The sequence below is a fragment of the Bison bison genome, unplaced genomic scaffold (genome assembly GCF_000754665.1).
Source record: "Bison bison bison isolate TAMUID 2011002044 unplaced genomic scaffold, Bison_UMD1.0 scf7180017864248, whole genome shotgun sequence".
Classification (NCBI taxonomy): Eukaryota; Metazoa; Chordata; class Mammalia; order Artiodactyla; family Bovidae; genus Bison; species Bison bison.
In genome coordinates this window covers 1,470,329-1,488,431 of record NW_011494820.1, presented here as the reverse complement: position 1 = coordinate 1,488,431, position 18,103 = coordinate 1,470,329, and the positions used below count along the sequence as shown (strand labels likewise).

The 18,103-nt window shown below is 53.9% G+C and overlaps 1 protein-coding gene across 1 annotated transcript in view; it reads left to right on the top strand.

The window, feature by feature from the left end:
- Window positions 1-2,175: 2,175 nt before the first annotated feature.
- NCAN (neurocan) overlaps window positions 2,176-18,103 on the top strand; it is a 30,553-nt gene continuing 14,625 nt past the window's right edge. Inside the window, exons 1-9 of the mRNA XM_010847256.1 lie at window positions 2,176-2,266; window positions 6,714-6,793; window positions 7,708-8,118; window positions 10,786-10,960; window positions 11,071-11,198; window positions 11,722-12,015; window positions 13,129-13,728; window positions 13,926-14,408; window positions 14,469-15,401. Coding sequence (XP_010845558.1) covers window positions 6,721-6,793; window positions 7,708-8,118; window positions 10,786-10,960; window positions 11,071-11,198; window positions 11,722-12,015; window positions 13,129-13,728; window positions 13,926-14,408; window positions 14,469-15,401 — 3,097 coding nt within the window. The 5' untranslated portion in view covers window positions 2,176-2,266; window positions 6,714-6,720. The remainder of the gene's footprint in view (window positions 2,267-6,713; window positions 6,794-7,707; window positions 8,119-10,785; window positions 10,961-11,070; window positions 11,199-11,721; window positions 12,016-13,128; window positions 13,729-13,925; window positions 14,409-14,468; window positions 15,402-18,103) is intronic.

The window sequence follows — 18,103 nt, the reverse complement described above, 5'->3', positions numbered from 1 at the left end:
AGTGGGGGGAGTCAGGGTGGGGATTAGCTTGGTTCGGAAGCCACAGACCTGGTGTCCCACTTGTCGTTGTTCAGAAGCTCTGTCGTATCCAACTGTTTGTGACCCCGTGGACTGCAGCATGCAAGCTTCCCTGTCCTTCACTATCTCCCTGGGTTTACTCAAGCTCATGTCCATTGAGTCGATGATGCCATCTAACCATCTCATCCTGGGTTACCCCCTTCTCCTGCCCGCAGTCTTTCCCAACATCAGGGTCTTTTCAAATGAGTCAGCTCTTCGCATTAGGTGGCCAAAGTATTAGAGTTTCAGCTTCAGCATCAGGGCTCCCAGTTGGCCCCTACCCATACTCTGCAACCTCAGGCAGGGGGTCCTATCTCCCTGAGCCTCAGTTTTCTTGGCTGGAAAATGGGCAGCAGCTTGATAGCAGCTCCCAGCTTCTGTGTTTACTTCCCATTTCACTCTCCCAGCAACCCTTAAGGTGGTTTACGTTTAATGATCCCTGTTTTTGACAGGGAAACTGAGACACAGGAAAATGAAATGGCTGGTCCAGAGTTACACTGTTAGGGATTTCAGAGAGGATTTTTTTTTGGGGGGTGGCATGCTTCAAAGCCTGTGGGGTCTCAGTTTCCTGACCAGGGACTGAACCTTGGCCATGGTAGTGAAAGTGTGGAATTCTAACCATTAGACCAGCATGGAACTCCTCAGAAAGGGGTTTTGAACTCTGGACTTGTGGGGGCCAAGCTGCCCCCACACAAGTCACCCAGACTCCTGTCCCTGCGGCCTGCCACCTGCAGACACTCACAGTGGTGTGACCCCTGACCACCATCCGTCTTTTGTGATGAGAAGTTCCCCAGTGTGTCACGTTGGTCCCTATGGCCACCACTAGCCCACCTTCATCCTTCACTCATTCTCACCCCCTTTTTGGTAATCTTGCTGAAATCACCCAGTTCCCTGTTTCTTTATTTTCCCACCAGTCGAGACCCACCCTCAGAGATACAGCCACACACATACCTGGATGCAGGACACTCAGCCAGCACAGCCCAGTCTCGGTGCTGAGAAACGGAGACCCTGGGAAGAAAGGCTTGCTAGGCAAAGGGCTGATTTCTTTATATTTTTGTCCTCCCTCATTTCCACTTGTCATTATGGGGAAATGCACAGAACACAGAATTTCCCATTTGCAAGTGCACGGTTAGTGGCGGTGACCCACGTTACTGTGCAGCCATCACCACTGTCTAGTTCTAGAATACGTCCAGCGGGCCCAGAGGAAGCCCTGTCCCCATGTGGGGTCCCTCCGTCATTCCCCTCCCCCAGCTCCTGGTCATCCCGATCTACTCTCTGCCTCTGTATCTATCTATTCTGAACATTTCATATAAAGGGACTCAGACTGTGACCCTTTTGTGCTTGGCTTCGTTCACTCAGCATAGTATTTTCAAAGTTCATCTATGTTGGAACGTGTATTAGTACTTCGTTCCTTTTTATGGCTGAATGATATTCCATTGTAGACCTTTTGAGATCTGGGATCTCCCTACAAAGACATGCACACCACCCCCCCCAACAAAGCAAAAATATTTCTGTAACAACAATACCTGGTCCACCCCAGGTGCTCCATAAAAGCTGACTAGATAATAGAATGAGTGGATGGATGATAGTTCTGGCTGGCACTGGCAGAAACAGCTCTGGGTGTGACACACCTGGGCCCTGACTTTGCAAGTCTCTTACCATCTGTGTGCCCTAAGGAGCTTGCTTTCCTCTCTGAGTCTCGCTTCCTCTCTTATACTGTGGTGTAAAACAGTAACTGTAGCCAAAACTGTTTAAAGTGTGAGCCCTGGAGAGCTAGACAGACCAGGATTGGAATCCCAGCTCTGCACTTTGTCTAGGCGTGACCTTGAGAGAGAGAGAGAGAGACTTCATCTCCCTGGGGACTCAGTTTCCCCATCTGTAAGATGGAGCAGGCCCACCATGGGACTTCTGGGGACACTGATTGTGAATGGGAAGAAGTCTGGCACAGTCGTCTCTGGGGTGGGGTGAGTGGTCGTAGGAGTGGGGAGGGGATTTTAGGCAGAGGGAACCCCCTCCCTCGCACAGTTGGAGGCTTCAGGCTGGCGGGGGCGCATGCGCAAAGCAGCCCCGCAGCCCCTTTATAAGCGCTGAGGCGGCGCTGGGGCGAGCAGAGCGCAGGGCGCAGGGGTGGACCCGGCGCGGATTGAGCCCAGCCGAGCGTCCTTTGTGCCGGTCGACCGCCACGGGATGCGTTGGCGCTAGGAGCCAGGTGGGGGTCGGTCGTGGGGAGGGGGTTACGTTGAGGGAGAGGTCCTAGGGGATTCACACAGAGCTCAAGATTTGGGGGAGAGGGGGCTGGGATCAGAGAGAAGCCCCTAGCATGGGGTGGTGGCTTAGAGGGGGAGGGAAGCCTCGAGTTGGGGAGGGAAGGCAAACTAGGAGAGGGCTTGAGAATGTCAGGGGGATTCGGATTTGGGGGTAAGGTTGTCTAGAGAATGCAGACGACCCTTCGATGGGGAGGGGCCGGGCTGGGGGTGGGTCTTAGAGCTGGGGAGGCACTGGAACCAAAGCTAAAGAAGGGGAGCCCCAAGTTTAGAGATAAGAGGGGAACAGCCACCCGCTGAGCGTGGGACTCCGGAACAGGGCACCCCGTGTCTGAGCTGAGACACCCCAAGATTTTAAGTGGGGATTCCCAGTTTCCAGATGAATGCAGGATTCCAGGATGGACTGCAGTGGTGAGGGGCTCCCCAGACCAGCCTGAGCCCGATAGAAGGGGGTCTGTACAAAGACTGAACCCCCATAGGGAAGGGGTGTCCTGCGGTGTCTCTGCCCTTTTGGCTCAGGTCTTGTTACCACATCTTGACTCAGGCAGGAGGCTCTGGGGGCGCTCCATCCCACGGTGGTTCCTGTTGTTTCCTGGGACCTAGAGTTGGGGTGCTGTCCCTTCTCTTGGGGAGCATGCTGTGTGTCCGAGGTGAATACTAAGTGAGAGCCCCTTAAATCCCTAGCTATCAATCAGAGCACCCAGTCGCTAAGGGGGAGCCGCCCCAGTACTTTCGCATCTGGCCGTGTCCTCACCACCAGACACAGACCCTCGCCTCACCCCTTCAGTTCTGTCTGGCCATATGGATGCATGTGGAAGTCCTGGATTGGTTTGGGGGCACAGACACTGGGAAGTAAGGGGCTGGGGCCCTGGCCCCAGCCTGGGCAGGAGCGACCCCCATGCCTGTGTGTGGGGCTTTGTTCCTCTCGGCAGCATTAATGGGAGACAGCCAGGCTGAAGAGAGGGTTGGCGCTGGGCCCCAGCGGGGGTTGTGGGGGAAGGGCAGGGAGGGAAGCCTGGGCAGACTGTGGGACCCCAGAACCCCAGCAGCCTCGCTGGCGTGGGGACATTCCCAAATGGAAGCTGTCCCCCAGGAGCTAGGGACTTGTGTGTGTGTGTGTGTGCGTATATGTGTGTGTGTCTACCCCATGCTGGGAGGAGGTGGATGCTTATGGTGTCCTCTGTGAGTCTAATGTGACCGAGGTTGTGTCTTTGTCAGGAAACTTGTGCCGAGGCCACATCACCCGGTTGCAAAATGATATGTGCCCACCAGTCACCAAAGCCACAATTTATCCAGTCTGGTCTGTGCCAGGGGCTGGCAGCTACATGTGTGAGTGTGTGTGAGGAACTGTGTCTGACAGCATGGCCTCATCGAGGGGTTTCCGTGGGGAGCCTGAGACTGTGGGTGTGTGTCTTTGTGTAGAAGACATGCTGCCTGCCTTGTAAGTGCCCATATTGTCTCTCTTTGTTAATGTCACTGTGAATCTGTGCGTGTGAGTCTCCAAGGCTCTGAGCCTAGAGTGTGTGGCTGTGTGTGTGTCCTGTGTGTACAGCCAGGACCTCTCCATGTGGTTGGCAGTGTGGGCCCTGGGTGGGGGAGTGTGAGGTGTGGTCTGTGTGCAGAATTGGGGAGCTAATGGGGGAGACATTGGCAGGGGGTTCAGGTCTCCAAGGGGCAACCAGGGCTGAATAACTGAGCCCGGCTTCCTTTCTCCTCCAAGGAGTTCCATGCGTTGAACCCACGCACACAAATACACCCTGACTCCAAGGCCAGCAACATGTACACGTGTGTGCTCATAGCCTCTGCTAAGCATTACTGGTGCCCACACACCCAGAGACCACACTTGGCCCCCTGGGCCCACCCGGTACACACTGCCACTGTGGACCCTCGTACATGGTCCCATACACAGAGCGCATCCTTGCCTGGACAGCGCCTCGATGCACAACCAGGCACAACACACAAAAACACGCCTGCGGGCAAACTCACCCTCACTCAATGCCTTCTGAGACAGGAGGTGGGTGTGAAGGAGGGGGAGACACAGGCGCGCGCGCGCGCACACACACACACACACTTTCTTCCCTCTCTTTCTTCCTGGCCACCCCTCCCCCAGAGCCCCACAGGCCCCTACTTGCATATGTATGAGACTCATGCATTATTAATAAGGGGACAAGCCCCAGACAGCTGTGTAAATGCTCACCTCTGGTGGCCCTGGGGAAGAGGTATTTTAAGAGAAAGGGTGTGGGTGTGTGAGGGTGCTGTTGGAGGGGACGGGGTATGTGTGGGAAGGCGTGTGTGTGGCAGGAGGAGGGTGCAGCTGAACCTCTGTCTCTCACCTTGTTGGACCAGTATTGGGTATTTGAGTGTGCACACAAGCCTTTGTGTACAAGTAGCTGTTGTTTATGTGAACATTTCTTAGGCTTCACAAGTCAGCTCATTCCATTCTTCCAGTAACATGCTGAGGTCTGTGCTGGGTGATCCCCATTTTACAAGTGGGAAAACTGAGGCACAGAGTGATGAAGCAACACGTAGGGAGTAGAGACAGGCCTGGAAACCTAGTCATGAGGATATAGTTTGAGCTGTGAATCATACAAAGTGTGTGTGTGTGGAGGGGTGTGTGGTTGTGCACGTGCGTGAGAATTCTCTGTACTTGCCACCTCCTAAGGCTTCCCAGGGGGCACTAGTGGTAAAGAACCTGCCTGCCATTGCAGGAGATGTAAGAGATGCAGGTTCGATCCCTAGGTCAGGAAGATCCCCTGGAGGAGGGCATGGCAACCCACTCCAGTGTTCTTGCCTGGAGAATCCCATGGACAGAGGAGCCTGGTGGGCTACGGTCCACAGGGTTGCAAAAAACCGGACAGAACTAAAGTGACTTAGCACGCACTCATGCAAGGCTCTCCTGGGGCAGGCACAGCCAGAGTCCTGCCCCATCCTTTAATACCTATCCAGGACTTGAGCTCTCAGAGGACCCTGCCCCGCTCAGGGTTCTGAAAGGGGGAAATGAGGACAGCCAGGGATGGAGGTTGAAACTGCTGAGGTTTACACGTTGGTAGTTACGGACACCATACCAGGAGCTGACCTCTGCCCTGCTGTGCAGTCCTAGGCAAACCACTCAGCCTCTCTGGACCCTGAGTTACTGTCCTAAGAAGGCAAGGAGAGTGGGCAGTGCCTCTGTGTTGCCGCCCCAAAGTTCAGCACCACGGACAGGTCCCCGGCCTGCCTTCCTACCGGGCCTCTGGAAGCTGGAACCTGGCAGGGCCCCGCGGTCCCCCGCAGGACCCTATTCCGGACTCCATCTACACTCCCCTACTCAGGGCTATTCTTTTATCAGGAAGAGGGTGCAGGGGCTGGGTTTATAGGTAATGTTTTAACTTCCCGTCTGTCCCCACCTGCTGAGGCACGTTGGTGGGGGAGGGGGACACAGGGAGGGGGCTTTCAGAGGAGTGGGAGGCTTTAGGGGGGAGCCATACCAGGGTTTCTAGTCTCGGGAAGAATGTGAAGTCTGGGAGGACGCTGTGTCCCAGTGCCTGTAACGGGCTTTGCTTACAGGTAGTGCTCAGTATTTGTGCACTTTATTATCATGTGCCACAACCTCTACAGAAGTCTGGACCCACAGCAGGAGTTTATCTGTGGATCTAGGAGGCCTCCTCGCCAGGCAGTGTGAATTCAGACGGAGGATGGGATGGGCAAGGGCGAGGCCCCTTCCTCCAGCTGGGACTTGGCAGCTCTTCAAAAATCCCAGAAACCAGGAATAGAATCTTGGCAACAACCAGATCCTGGAATTGAAGCTGAGAATCGTGTCAGTCAGCAAACTCAGATTACAGGCTGGCTTGGAGGCCAGCCTACTGCCAGAACTGGGGACCCCAGGCAGACTAGGACTGGATGTTGCCCTCTAGGGGCCCCCAATTTGATTTAGGAGGCCAACTGGAAAAATGGGATTTTGATCTTGGCTGTTAAAGTCAATAATAATAACAGCTGAAATTTACCCCTTCATGCCAGGCAGTGCTAAGTATTTTGTATGTATTGACTGAATTGACTGATCTATTCCTTCCAACTACCTGACTTTATCCCCATCTGACCTGCAAAGAAACTGAGGCACAGAGAAGCTAAGCTATGTGCTCAAGGTCACACAGCAAGGAACAGGCAGAGAGACAACCCCGGTTTGATGCACTCATGCTCTGACCATCAGACTTCACTTGCTGGGGTTCTGAAGTAAGTTCGTCCTGGATTTGGATCCCGGATCTGCCCTTGCTTGTTGACTGTGTGACCTTGAGTGATGCATGGCCTCTCTAGCCCACATTTCCAGATCTGTAGAGGGGGAGGAATTGGTCCTTTCATGTCAACTGTCTAGAAGGGATGTACTCACCCCTGTACTCCCTCTCCATCTTGTTTCAGGTCCAGGATGGGGGCCTTGTCTGTCTGGGTCTCAGGCCTCCTGACCCTCCAGATGCTTCTCTTTGTGGCTGGGGAGCAGGGTGAGTTTGCTTGTGAGGTGGGAGAGGTTGGGGTCTGGAGAACTGACAAGATGGGGCAGCCTTTTAACTTGAGAGTCTTCTCCTGCTGGTTCTCTGGCTTGGTCTGGAGAATAAAATGAGAATAGATGAAAAAAAGTCTTTGAACAGTCAAAAGCGAACAAGACACCTGAGAGGTTATTTTTAGTCATTGCCAGCAGAGGCTAGAGGTTCCCGCCTCTCACTGTTTTGCTGAGATGAGCTGAAGAGAGAAAGAGAGGGGAAAAAAAAAAGGGAGAGAGAATCGTATGAAGATTGATTAGTGATGCCTGCCATGGGTGTAGCAATAGAAATAAAACCCTGTATGCCTCTCCCTGGCATCTCCCCAGTGGTGGTCAAAAGGCCAGACTTTAGAAATGCCTCCTGATTTGCTCTGTGGCCTTAAGCAAGTATGATGTCTGTGAGCCTCAATTTCCTCAACTCCCCCAGAAAAGGATGAGAGATGGCTACCTCTGCAGATGGTTATGAAAAGCAAATGAGCTGATTGCTATTTATAAAGTGCCTGGTATGTAGAAGGTACTCCACAAACACCGGTTCCCTTCCGATGGTTGCCTCTCGTTTAACTTTTAGGGAAACCATGGCTCAGAGGAGAACACTAACTTTTCCATGGCCACGTCAGTGACACTGAGAGTCAAATCTCTGGTCTCCAGGATCTGGACTTTGAGTGTAGGCAGAACTATGAAAGGATCCGACCCGGTTACCCCTCTTCTGCTCACAGATTGGGCTGCAGATCTCAGATCTGTGTACTGCCCTGTGATGTTGTATAGGCAGCCTAACCTCTCTGGCCTCAGTCTCCCTGTCTGTAAGGTGAGGAAAGCTGCAGTCTCTGCTGGTCCTTGCCTCTCAATCAGGCCCTCTCTCCACCTTCTCCTCCCCAGGCCCACAGCACACCACCGCAGCTGCAGCCACTGCTGAGAAGGGGCTCCACATGCAGAAAGTGGGGTCTGGGTCAGTCCGGGCTGCCCTGGCAGAGTTGGTGGCCCTGCCCTGTCTCTTTAGCCTGCGGCCACGGCCAGGTGCAGCTCGAGAAGCCCCACGGATCAAATGGACCAAGGTGCGGACTGCATCAGGCCAGCGGCAGGACTTGCCCATCCTAGTAGCCAAGGACAACGTGGTCCGAGTCGCCAAGGGCTGGCAGGGACGTGTGTCACTTCCCGCCTACCCCCGGCACCGAGCCAACGCCACGTTGCTGCTGGGACCACTGAGGGCCAGCGACTCCGGGCTCTACCGCTGCCAGGTGGTGAGGGGCATCGAGGATGAGCAGGACCTGGTGCCCCTGGAGGTGACGGGTCAGTTGGGGGAAGGGGAGGGGCCAAGGCTGGGACGGGGAAGTGCACTCACTGAACGTCATCTTAGAAATCACTCCTTGGGGAATTCCCTGGTGTCCAGTGGTTAGGACTCTGCGCTTTCACTGCCAAGGGCCTGGGTTCGAGGGCTTGGATTCAACCCCTTTTGGGCAAGTTAAGATCCTGCAGGCAAAAAAGAAAGAAAGAAAGAAATACTCCCTGAACAATGATTTGCTCTCAATTCTGATAAAATCATGAAGAAAGTCTCTATGCGTACTCCTCTGTTTTTAACATCTCTGTTTTTTAGCTAAGAGAAAGCAGCCTCTGACTAGTCTCTTACAGGCCACAACATTTCACAGGATTTCATAACCTGCAGTCCATGTCATGGTCATCTACTTTCACATAAGGCAGAGGATATTGGTTTTGTATTTTAAATAGGAATACAAATTTCTTTTTAAAATAAATATGTGTTTTTTAAAAGGGAAGTTCTTTTTAAAAAGTCGATTGAAAAATATATGTTAAGGGGACTTCCCTGATGATCCAGTGGCTAAGACTCCACGTTCCCAAGGCAGGGGGCCTGGAGTTTGATCCTTGGTCAGGGAACTAGATCCCACAAGCCAAAACTAAAGATCCTGCATGCTACAATTAAGAGCTGTGCAGCCAAATAAATAAATAACAAACATTTTAAAAATACAGGTAGAATTCGTTTAAAAAAATATGAAAAGGAATTATATATTAAGGAAGTGACAGTCCTCACATATCTGTTTAACCAATTTGTACATTAAATTCTTTCTGTTGAAATATTCAGTGTAGTTTCTGTTTTCCTAACCAGTCAAGCTGAACAATGCAAACAAATATATATTTTTTTAATTATTAAACCAAAGTCCTAGAAAAGGGCATGGCATACAGAAGATGCTCAATAGATATTTGAGCACTGAATCAATGAAAGGATCATTGTGTGGAGAACATCCTGTGGATGCCAAATGGGAAGTCAATTTCCCTTAACCTGTGTTGAAAAGTGGAAGTGAAAGTGTTAGTCACTCTGTCCTGTAGCCTGCCAGGCTCCTCTGTCCATGGTATTCTCCAGGCAAGAATATTGGAATGGGTTGCCATGCCCTCCTCCAGGGGACTGTCCTGACCCAGGGATCAAACCTGGGTCTCCCACATTTCAGGCAGATTCTTTACTGTCTCAGCCACCTGGGAAGCCCTATGTTGGCCACGAGGGAAGTCCCTGCACCCCCCTGTTCTGGAGCACAGTCTTTCCACGCCCAACAATGTCTCAGTGCATATTTTATGGGGTCAGCCAATGTTCCCCTTTCTAAAGCCTTGTTCTCAAAACTAATAAACCTCAAAGAAAACTGGTAAGTGATGAAAGAAGGGAATTCCACCTCTGGGTTTGTTTGGTTTGTTCATTCTACCAGACCTTTATTGAGCGACTACCACGTGACAGCCTGGTGCTGGAGACACAGCCATGACTGGGACACAGCTTCTGCCTTCTGGGAGCTCTCAGTGTAATAAGATGGAGCAAAATGTTTAATTTCTTTTGTCTCACTCAGCCATTTCTCTCATCCCTAAATCAGAATTTGAGTCACAGTGAGCTTACTGATGCTTCACATCTGATAAACCAGGATGTGAATTACACGTTACCTCCTCCAGGAAGCCGTGAGTGACTCCATTTCTAAACTGGGCAAGAGCCACGTTTGATCACCGGTTGCTCTTTGCTTCCTCTCCCAGTGCGTGTGCTTAGTTCCTGAAAGGAAGAATGTCTCTCACTCTTGTCCATGCCTTCTGTTACCTCCACTCCCTAACCCTGGCATGAAGAATGCTGTCTTTGGAGTCCAGATCTTCCTGAATACAAATTCTGGCTCTCCCTTATACTGGTCATATGGCCCTAGACTTGTCCCTCAACCTCTCTGAGCCTTTGTTTCCTCCTTTGGAAATGGGGATAATCATAGGGTCGTTGTAAGATTTCAATGAGGTAATGAGTATAAAGGGGCTTCCGGGGTGGTGCTAGTGGTAAAGAACACACCTGCCAATGCAGGAGACTTAAGAGATGTGGGTTCAATCGCTGGGTTGGGAAGATCCCCTTGGAAAGGCCTTGGAAAGGGAATGATTGGTCGACCCCATAAAATACACAGTGAGACATTGTTGGCCCATGGCCAACATAGGGCTTCCCAGTAGCTCAGACAGTAAAGAATCTGTCTGCAATGTGGGAGACCTGGGTTCGATCCCTGGGTGGAGAAGATCCCCTGGAGGAGGGCATGGCAACCCATGCCATGGACATTCTTCTTGTCTGAAGAATCCCGTGGACAGAGGAGCCTAGTGAACTACAATCCATGGGATTGCAAAGAGTCAGACACGACTAAAGTGACTTAGCATGTATGTACATGGTGCTTGTAAGTGTTTTTTACATAGCAAATATTTAACAAATTCTAGCCCTTTATGGCCGTTATCAACTTCCTCATCTGTAAAACCAGGGTATATCAGTGTCACTGCCCATCATCACCCTAGCCCTGTGCCTGGTGCTGAGTGAACAGACATGGTACAGGGCAGTGTAGGGCAGCAGGTCATCTATTATTGTTAGTCTAGGTGGTGTGTTCGGTAAGAGGGAGGTCTGTGCTTGAAGATTTCAGCGTAAATCAGCTCCCTATCCTGGGCGTTTCTGCATAGGTGTTGTGTTCCACTACCGAGCAGCCCTGGATCGCTACTCTCTAACTTTTGCTGAGGCTCAGGAGGCCTGTCGTCTCAACTCAGCCACCATTGCAGCCCCGCGGCACCTGCAGGCTGCCTTTGAGGACGGCTTTGACAACTGCGATGCCGGGTGGCTTTCTGACCGCACTGTTCGGTGAGTGGGTACACAGCGTAGGGAGACGGAGAGCTAGCCCCTGGAGAAAGAGGTTCCTTGGGAGCCCCCGGAGCACAAATCTGAGAGAGGCCCCCACTTTGTCTTGTCAGGTATCCTATCACCCAGTCCCGTCCTGGTTGCTATGGTGACCGTAGCAGCCTTCCGGGGGTGAGGAACTATGGGAGGCGAGACCCACGGGAACTCTACGATGTGTATTGCTTTGCCCGTGAGCTGGGGGGTAAGTCTGGGGCTGGTAGAACGCCCCCTTCTCTGAGCCCCTTTATCCTTCCTAACCCCCCATCCTTACCTAAGTCCTTGCCTAGCTCTCCTAAGTTTTATCCCTCTCTAAACCCACAGCCAAGACCTGGACCCGCCGGTTTTTCCTCCACTCCCTGAGCCCCTCTCCTTTGTGCCCCTTCCCTTTCTCTGAATCTCTCCCCCTTCCTGCCCCCTTCTCCCTCTTCCTACTTCCTTCCTCCTCACACCTTCCCCAAGCCCCTTCCTCTCTCTGAAGCCCAACTCGTTCAGGCGCCTCAGTTACCTCATTTGTAAAAAGAAAGTGAAGCCCCCTCTTAGCACTGCATGAGAGGCAATGGCAGTGATGCTCTGGCGACGGGGGCGCGCAGCTGCGGCTGCCTCCATCTCGTTTAGCCAGAACCCAAATCCGGCCAGATCAGGGCTATTTGAGATGGGACCCCCTTCCCGGGCTCCGGGGGAGGGTCCGTGGGACACCTCTGACCTTCTCCCGCGCCTTTCCGCAGGCGAGGTCTTCTACGTAGGCCTGGCCCGCCGCCTGACACTGGCCGGCGCACGTGCCCAGTGCCGACGCCAGGGCGCCGTGCTGGCCTCGGTAGGACAGCTGCACCTGGCCTGGCATGAGGGCCTGGACCAGTGCGACCCGGGCTGGCTGGCCGACGGCAGCGTGCGCTACCCGATCCAGACGCCGCGTCGGCGCTGCGGTGGCCCAGCCCCTGGCGTGCGCACCGTATACCGCTTTGCCAACCGCACTGGCTTCCCGGCACCTGGAGAGCGCTTCGATGCCTACTGCTTCAGAGGTATGTGTGAAGCCTCGCCCCTGGAGGGTGGGTCTCCTGGTGACCACGCCCCAAGGGCGTGCGCTTTGCTAAACGGCCACGCCCCTGGAAGTTTGGGTTTCTAGTGGAGGCGGAGGTCAGGTAGGGCAGAAACAGGTTGAAAACTTACTCTGCGGTGAGCCACGCCCCCAGGGAAGGGTGACACCCCCGAGACAAGCTTTCCATAGGAGCCCCGCCCCTCCTTAGGACAAGCCCGAGGCAAGCCAAGCTCTGCGGGGAAGTCCTGTTGAGTGTGTGGTCTAGGTCTTCCAAGGTGGAGCTAGTGGTAAAGAACCCGCCTGCCAATGCAGGAGACGCAAAAGATGCGGGTTTGATCTTTGGATTGGGAAGATCCCCTGGAGAAGGATATGGAAACCCACTCCAGTATTCTTGCCTGGAGAATCTCATGGACAGAGGAGCGTGGGTCGCAAAGAGTCGGACACGACTGAAGCGACTTAGCACGTATGTCTCCTGAGATCTCTAAGAGATGATCTCAGACCTCTGGATGGAAAGCTTCTTGCCTGGAACCTTGCACAGGAGCACCCGCTGGGAAGGGATTAAGGCCTGGGCTAGCCACGCCCCATAAGCAAGGCCACGGCCCCAGGGACAGGACCAGGGGATGACCCTCGCCCTTGGGTTGGTTCCATACCCTCAGAAGCTGCCAACCTCAAATCCAAAGGAGCTGAGTCTTATGTGAAAGGGCAGGAGTTGGGAGGAATTTCTTCGTAGGGAGGCCATGCCCATTAGGCGCTTTCTCTCCCTGGGGAGGAGCCATGCCCAGGTCTGACCTGCCCCCCTGGGAGTTGGCACTGCCTGAGCTTCACCCACCGGCCAAGGTGTCTCTTGACCCTTTATTGCGACCAGTTGACTCTGACTTTGACAGTGGACCTGTCTGAACAATGGGGACGAAAACTTTGCACCTCCATCTCTCAGTCAGGGGGATCCCAGAAACAACCCAGAGAGTCAGAGGGGCACAGAGAGACAGAAATACGTAGAAGATCTGTGCTACAGCATGCTGGAATGTGGATAGACTTCAGGCAGGACTTCCCAGCTAGGCCCTGGGCCTAGCACAACCTCTTCTGCTTTCTCCCACAGCTCATCACCCCACATCCCAACATGGAGACCCAGAGACCCCCTCATCTGGAGATGAGGGGGAGATTCTGTCGGCAGAAGGGCCCCCCGCTGGAGAATTGGAGCCCAGTCTGCAGGAAGAGGAGGAGGTAGTCACCCCGGACATCCAGGAGCCTCTGGTGTCTAGTGGGGAAGAAGAGTCTCTGATCTTGGCAGAGAAGCAGGAATCTCAAGCGACCCCCAGCCGTGCCCCTGGGGTCCCCACATTGGCCTCAAGTCCTGCCCTGGAGGCTGAGGAGGTGTGGCTGAGCACAGTGGCCCCCAGCCACAGCAGCGTGGAGGCAGGCACTGTGGTGGGCACGCACACAGACACAGCCCCAGCAAGCACCACGCCCAGGAAGAGGGAGCGCTTTAAAGGGCTGAACGGGCGCCACTTCCAGCAACAGGAGCCCCAGCAAGGGCTGAAGGGGGCACTCGAGGCCAGCATCCAGCCCCCCACACCAGAGGCTGCTGAGAATTATGTGGAGCCTCCCATGACCACTGGAACCACAGACGCCTTGGGGAGCGGCCAGAGCCAAAGCCCCTGGGCTGTGCTGACAAATGAGGTGGAAATGCCCAGAGCTGGTGAGTGGGGTCCCTGGGGGAGATGGGACCTGCCTGGGGACCTAAGGGAGGCAGGGGAGGAGGCTCCGAATCACAGCTGGGTCCCCTGGCCTCCCCAAGCCTCTGAAGACCCCTCTTCCTCAGGCCTGGAGCCAAGGAGACCATCAGAAGAAGGAGCTGCTGAGAGATAATTATAATAACTGTTGATATTTTTTCAGGTTCCCTTGGTGGCAGGAGCCCCCAAGAGCCCTGGCTGTGGCCCCCAACCGTGGTCCCACCCATCATCCCAGACCCCAGCAGAGCCCTTGGCCTGGAACTAGGAGAAGCCAAGCGCTTTAGTATGAGACCAGTCACTTCCGACCTGCCCTGGTCCCCCTCAGAGACCACTCCCAACCCTTCCAATGGCCCCAGCCCTACCCCCTGGGAGGCTTCTCCTGTGGCCATTTCTCCAGACCTCCCTGTCATGGCCATGCTTCGCGCCCCCAAACTGTGGCTCCTATCACAGGAGCCTCCTACATCCCTCCCCACTGAGGCCAGTGGAGTCAAGGGGCATAGTGAGGCCATGGCCACTGCCCTGCCCTCCCCTGCCTCAGAAATCGAAGCCAGCCCACAGGATCCCATCCATCTGGAAGTGTACTCCCCGCCCTCCTCCTCGGGCCTGGCAGGACAAGATGGAGAGTCCACATCCCTGTCACTCAGCAGCCACAGAGGAGGAAGTCCTCCGGCCCCTTCACAGGCAGCCACAGACACACAAGCTGGAGCCAGTCCCAACTCCCCTGGAGCAGACTTTGGAAACACTAGAGGGGCCAGCCCTACTGAGCTCAGCAAAGCTGAGCACCCCGGATCCAGCCCACAGGCCTCTGTGGACTGGAATGTGGTGGCAGATATCACTATTTCTGAGCCTGCCACTGAGCCCATGGGAGCCAGAGGCGTCTCGGAGTCTGAGTCTGGGGTCTTCAACACAGCAGAGAGTCCTACTTCCAGCTTGCAGGCCTCCATGGACAAGACGCAGGAAATATGGGCCTCGCTGCACAGGGAAGGGCTGGACCCCCACTCCCCATCTGCACCCTTGGGGGTCCCTGAAGTCCCCTTGATGCCCAAGTTCACCCCACGTTTGGGGCCTTGGGCTGCTACAGATGGAGGAGTCACAGTGGATCCTATGGCTTCCACAGTCACACTGGACACCAGCGATGCTGGTGGGCATTGGGAACCTGGATCCCACATGGTTGAGGGAGCAGAAAGCCCCACCTTGAGCCCTCAAATGGCTGTGGACACAAGTGTGGTGACATCCGTCACGTCCTTGGACCTGGGGGACAAGGTCGGGGTCCTGGCCGTGTTCACAGTGGCCTCCTCAAGCTCCCAGCCCCACCCAGAGCCAGAGAGCCAGCTGGTGACCCAGGGAACCCTGGGAGCCTTGGAGCCTCCACAGGAGGGCAGCCACTCAGGGGACCCCATTCTTCCTCCTTGGACGCCGACAGCAGCCAACAAGGATGAGCCCATTTCAGTTTCCTCGGGGGAGCCTACAGTGCCTTGGGACTCCCCCAGCACCCTGCTGCCTGCCTCTCTGGGCCCAGAGGAATTTGAGCTGGAGGTCCTGATGGGGAGCCCCAGTGTGGAGAGCTTCTGGGAGGAGGCAGCAAGTGGAGAGGAGCCTGCCCTGCCAGGGACTCCTGCAAATGGGAGTGCAGAGGAGGGTGAGTTCGAAGCTCGTGGTCTCATCCAGGCCACCGTGTTGGTGCTCAGGGACCTGGGGCTGGGAGGAAGCATTGTCCTTGGTGCCTGGGAAGGTTTCTAGCAGGGGATGATGTTCAAGATGGGGGCTCATCAGACAGAGCTGAATTCCAGAAAGGGTGTTCCTGGCAGAGGCACCAGCCTGGGTAAAGGGCACGAGGTGAAGTTGTGTATGATGTGTTTTGCACACCGTGAGTGGTGAGGCGATGATGAGCAGTCGGGCAGAGTTTGGTTTGGGGAATGAGTACCATCAGCAGATCATGCTCGTGTCCTCTCTGAGCTGACACAGACCCCTCCCTGGGGGGGCAGGGCGGAAGGAGGAGGCTTGGCAGGGAGGTCTTCCTGGACAAGAGTTGAACTGCAACTGGAATTCAGTGGTGCACATCTTGAGGGACCTCTTGCCATGGGGAAGTGTGCGTGCAGGGAAGGGGCGGGAGTGGTGGGCATCACCCCCATTTCACAGATAGCAAACTGAAGCTCAGGGAGATATGTCACTACCAGCCAGTCAGTGATCAAACCTCAAGTCCACATGTGCCTTAGTTGCTCTGTGCCCAGCAGAGTCCAAAGAGAGCCACCACCCTGTTCTCCTGACGTCAGGTCTGCCCATAACTCAGCCTGCAAATTCCAGCCCTTTAGTTTATAGGTCCTGTCATATTGAGCTATTTTGGCTTTTTTTTTTTTTTTTGGTCAAATGAGCTTTAAAAAAAAAGAAGAAGCTAATTAAAAGGCACTTTTTCTGAGTTGCAAAACACTCTTATTAACACAATTGGTTTTACACTTGCTCCTTTTTTTGAAGGCAAAGTGTCATGGCGATGGAAGCGGCGGATGCAGGGTTTCATCGCCTACCCTGTCATCTCTGGGCTGTGTCTGGGGCCCCATCTTCTTTTCTTAGATGCCCAGGAGGCAGGCAGGCCCTGGGCAGGGGCACTTGCATTGGTAAAGGCTGATGATTATCTGTGATTGCCTTTGTGTTTGGATTACTTTGAGCACTTTACCGGAATCATCTTGGTTAATCTTTTTATTAAAAAAATTTTTTTAAGATTTTTTATCTTTTGGCCACTCTGCACAGCATGGTGGATTTTAGTTAGCTGACCAGGGATTGAACCCATGCCCACCCCCACACCTCCGCCACCATTGGCAGTACAGGGTCTTAACCACTGGACCATCTGGGAAATCCCTAGCTAATCCTTTTAATGTCTTTAGGGAGCAAGTTCTACTATGATTCTCCCTTTATAGGTGGGGAAACTAAGGCACAGGGAAGTCAAGTGACTTGTGCAGAGTCTTGCAATTGGGGAATGTCAAGGATAAAGTCTGAATCCGGGCTGTCTGACAACAATCTTTGTCTCAATTTAAGGGCGTTTTGTTTTACGCCAATGAAATAAGGGTAAGCTCATCCTGGGAGGGGGGCAGAGAAGAGACTGGTTGTGGAGGATGGGTACGGGAAGGGGGCTCAGTGCCAGAGGAGCTAGAGGAGGAATGGTCAGAAGGTTAGGAGGGAGACCACATAGCGTGCTGCTAAGGAAAGAGCACTGAGAGGAGCCCCCAGGGCCGTGGCTGGATCTGGGCTGGCCTTGGTCGGTTTTTTGGCTCCAGACTCTACCCACTGGCAGCCGGGGTGGAGGGAGGCAGCCAGTGCTGGGGGAGACCCAGGCGCCTACTCACCTGCTGCTTGCAGCAGAAATGCTAATGAGGCCGAAAATAAATGCAGCACCAGCAAGCGACTGAGTCACCGCCAGCCCGTGGGCAGGTGTCAGCGGCACGGGGCACCTGCTGCGGCTTACGCGTCCCGGGGCCTGGCTGCCCCACGTGTGTGCACACACGTGCCCGGGTGGCGCCAGGCACAGACATAGCCACAGGCCTCCCTGGCCATCCGCGAGGGGCACAAGCTACCACCCCAGGGACAGCCTTCTGTCATTGCAGGAGGGCCAGCACCTACCTTTATTCAGTTAGCAAGCAACTACTGAGTGCTGGCTGTATTCCAGGCATGAGGGTGAGATCAAGACAGCTCTGGAAGCTGACATTCTAGAGCAATACTCTAGAACTTTCCTAGTGATGGAAATGTTCTCAAGCTACATGGTCTAGTACGATAGCAGGCGGCCACTTGGGTCTTCTTTGTAGCACACAGCATCTTCGTTGTGGCACGCTGGCTTTTCATCCTGACATTCAGGCTTCGCTCCAGTTGTGGCAGAAGGGCTCCAGAGTGTGTGGGCTCAGTAGTTGTGGAATGCAGCCTTAGTTGCCCGGCACTATGTGGTATCTTAATTCCCTGACCAGGGATTGAATCTGCGTCCACTGTACTGGAAGGTGGATTCTTATAACCAGTGGACCACCAGGGAAGTCCCAGAATTACAGTTTAATTTTTATTCCATTTTACTTAAATAGCTAGGTGTGACTGCCATGTGGACCATCACCTCACTTGCGGGAAGCATGGATAAGAAATGATGATCTTAATAAATTATATTGGAGGTTAGAGAGTAAGAAAGACAAAAGAGAAAAATAAAGCAAGAGATGAAGGATGCCAGTGGGCAGCTTTGGTTTTGGAAGGGGGTTAGGATGAAATCTGAGCAAGCCTGAAGGAGGTTGAGGAAGGAGCCATACAGAGATCTGGGGGGATGAGCAGTTCAGGCAGAGGAAACAGCTTGTTCAAATGCCCTGAGGTTGGACT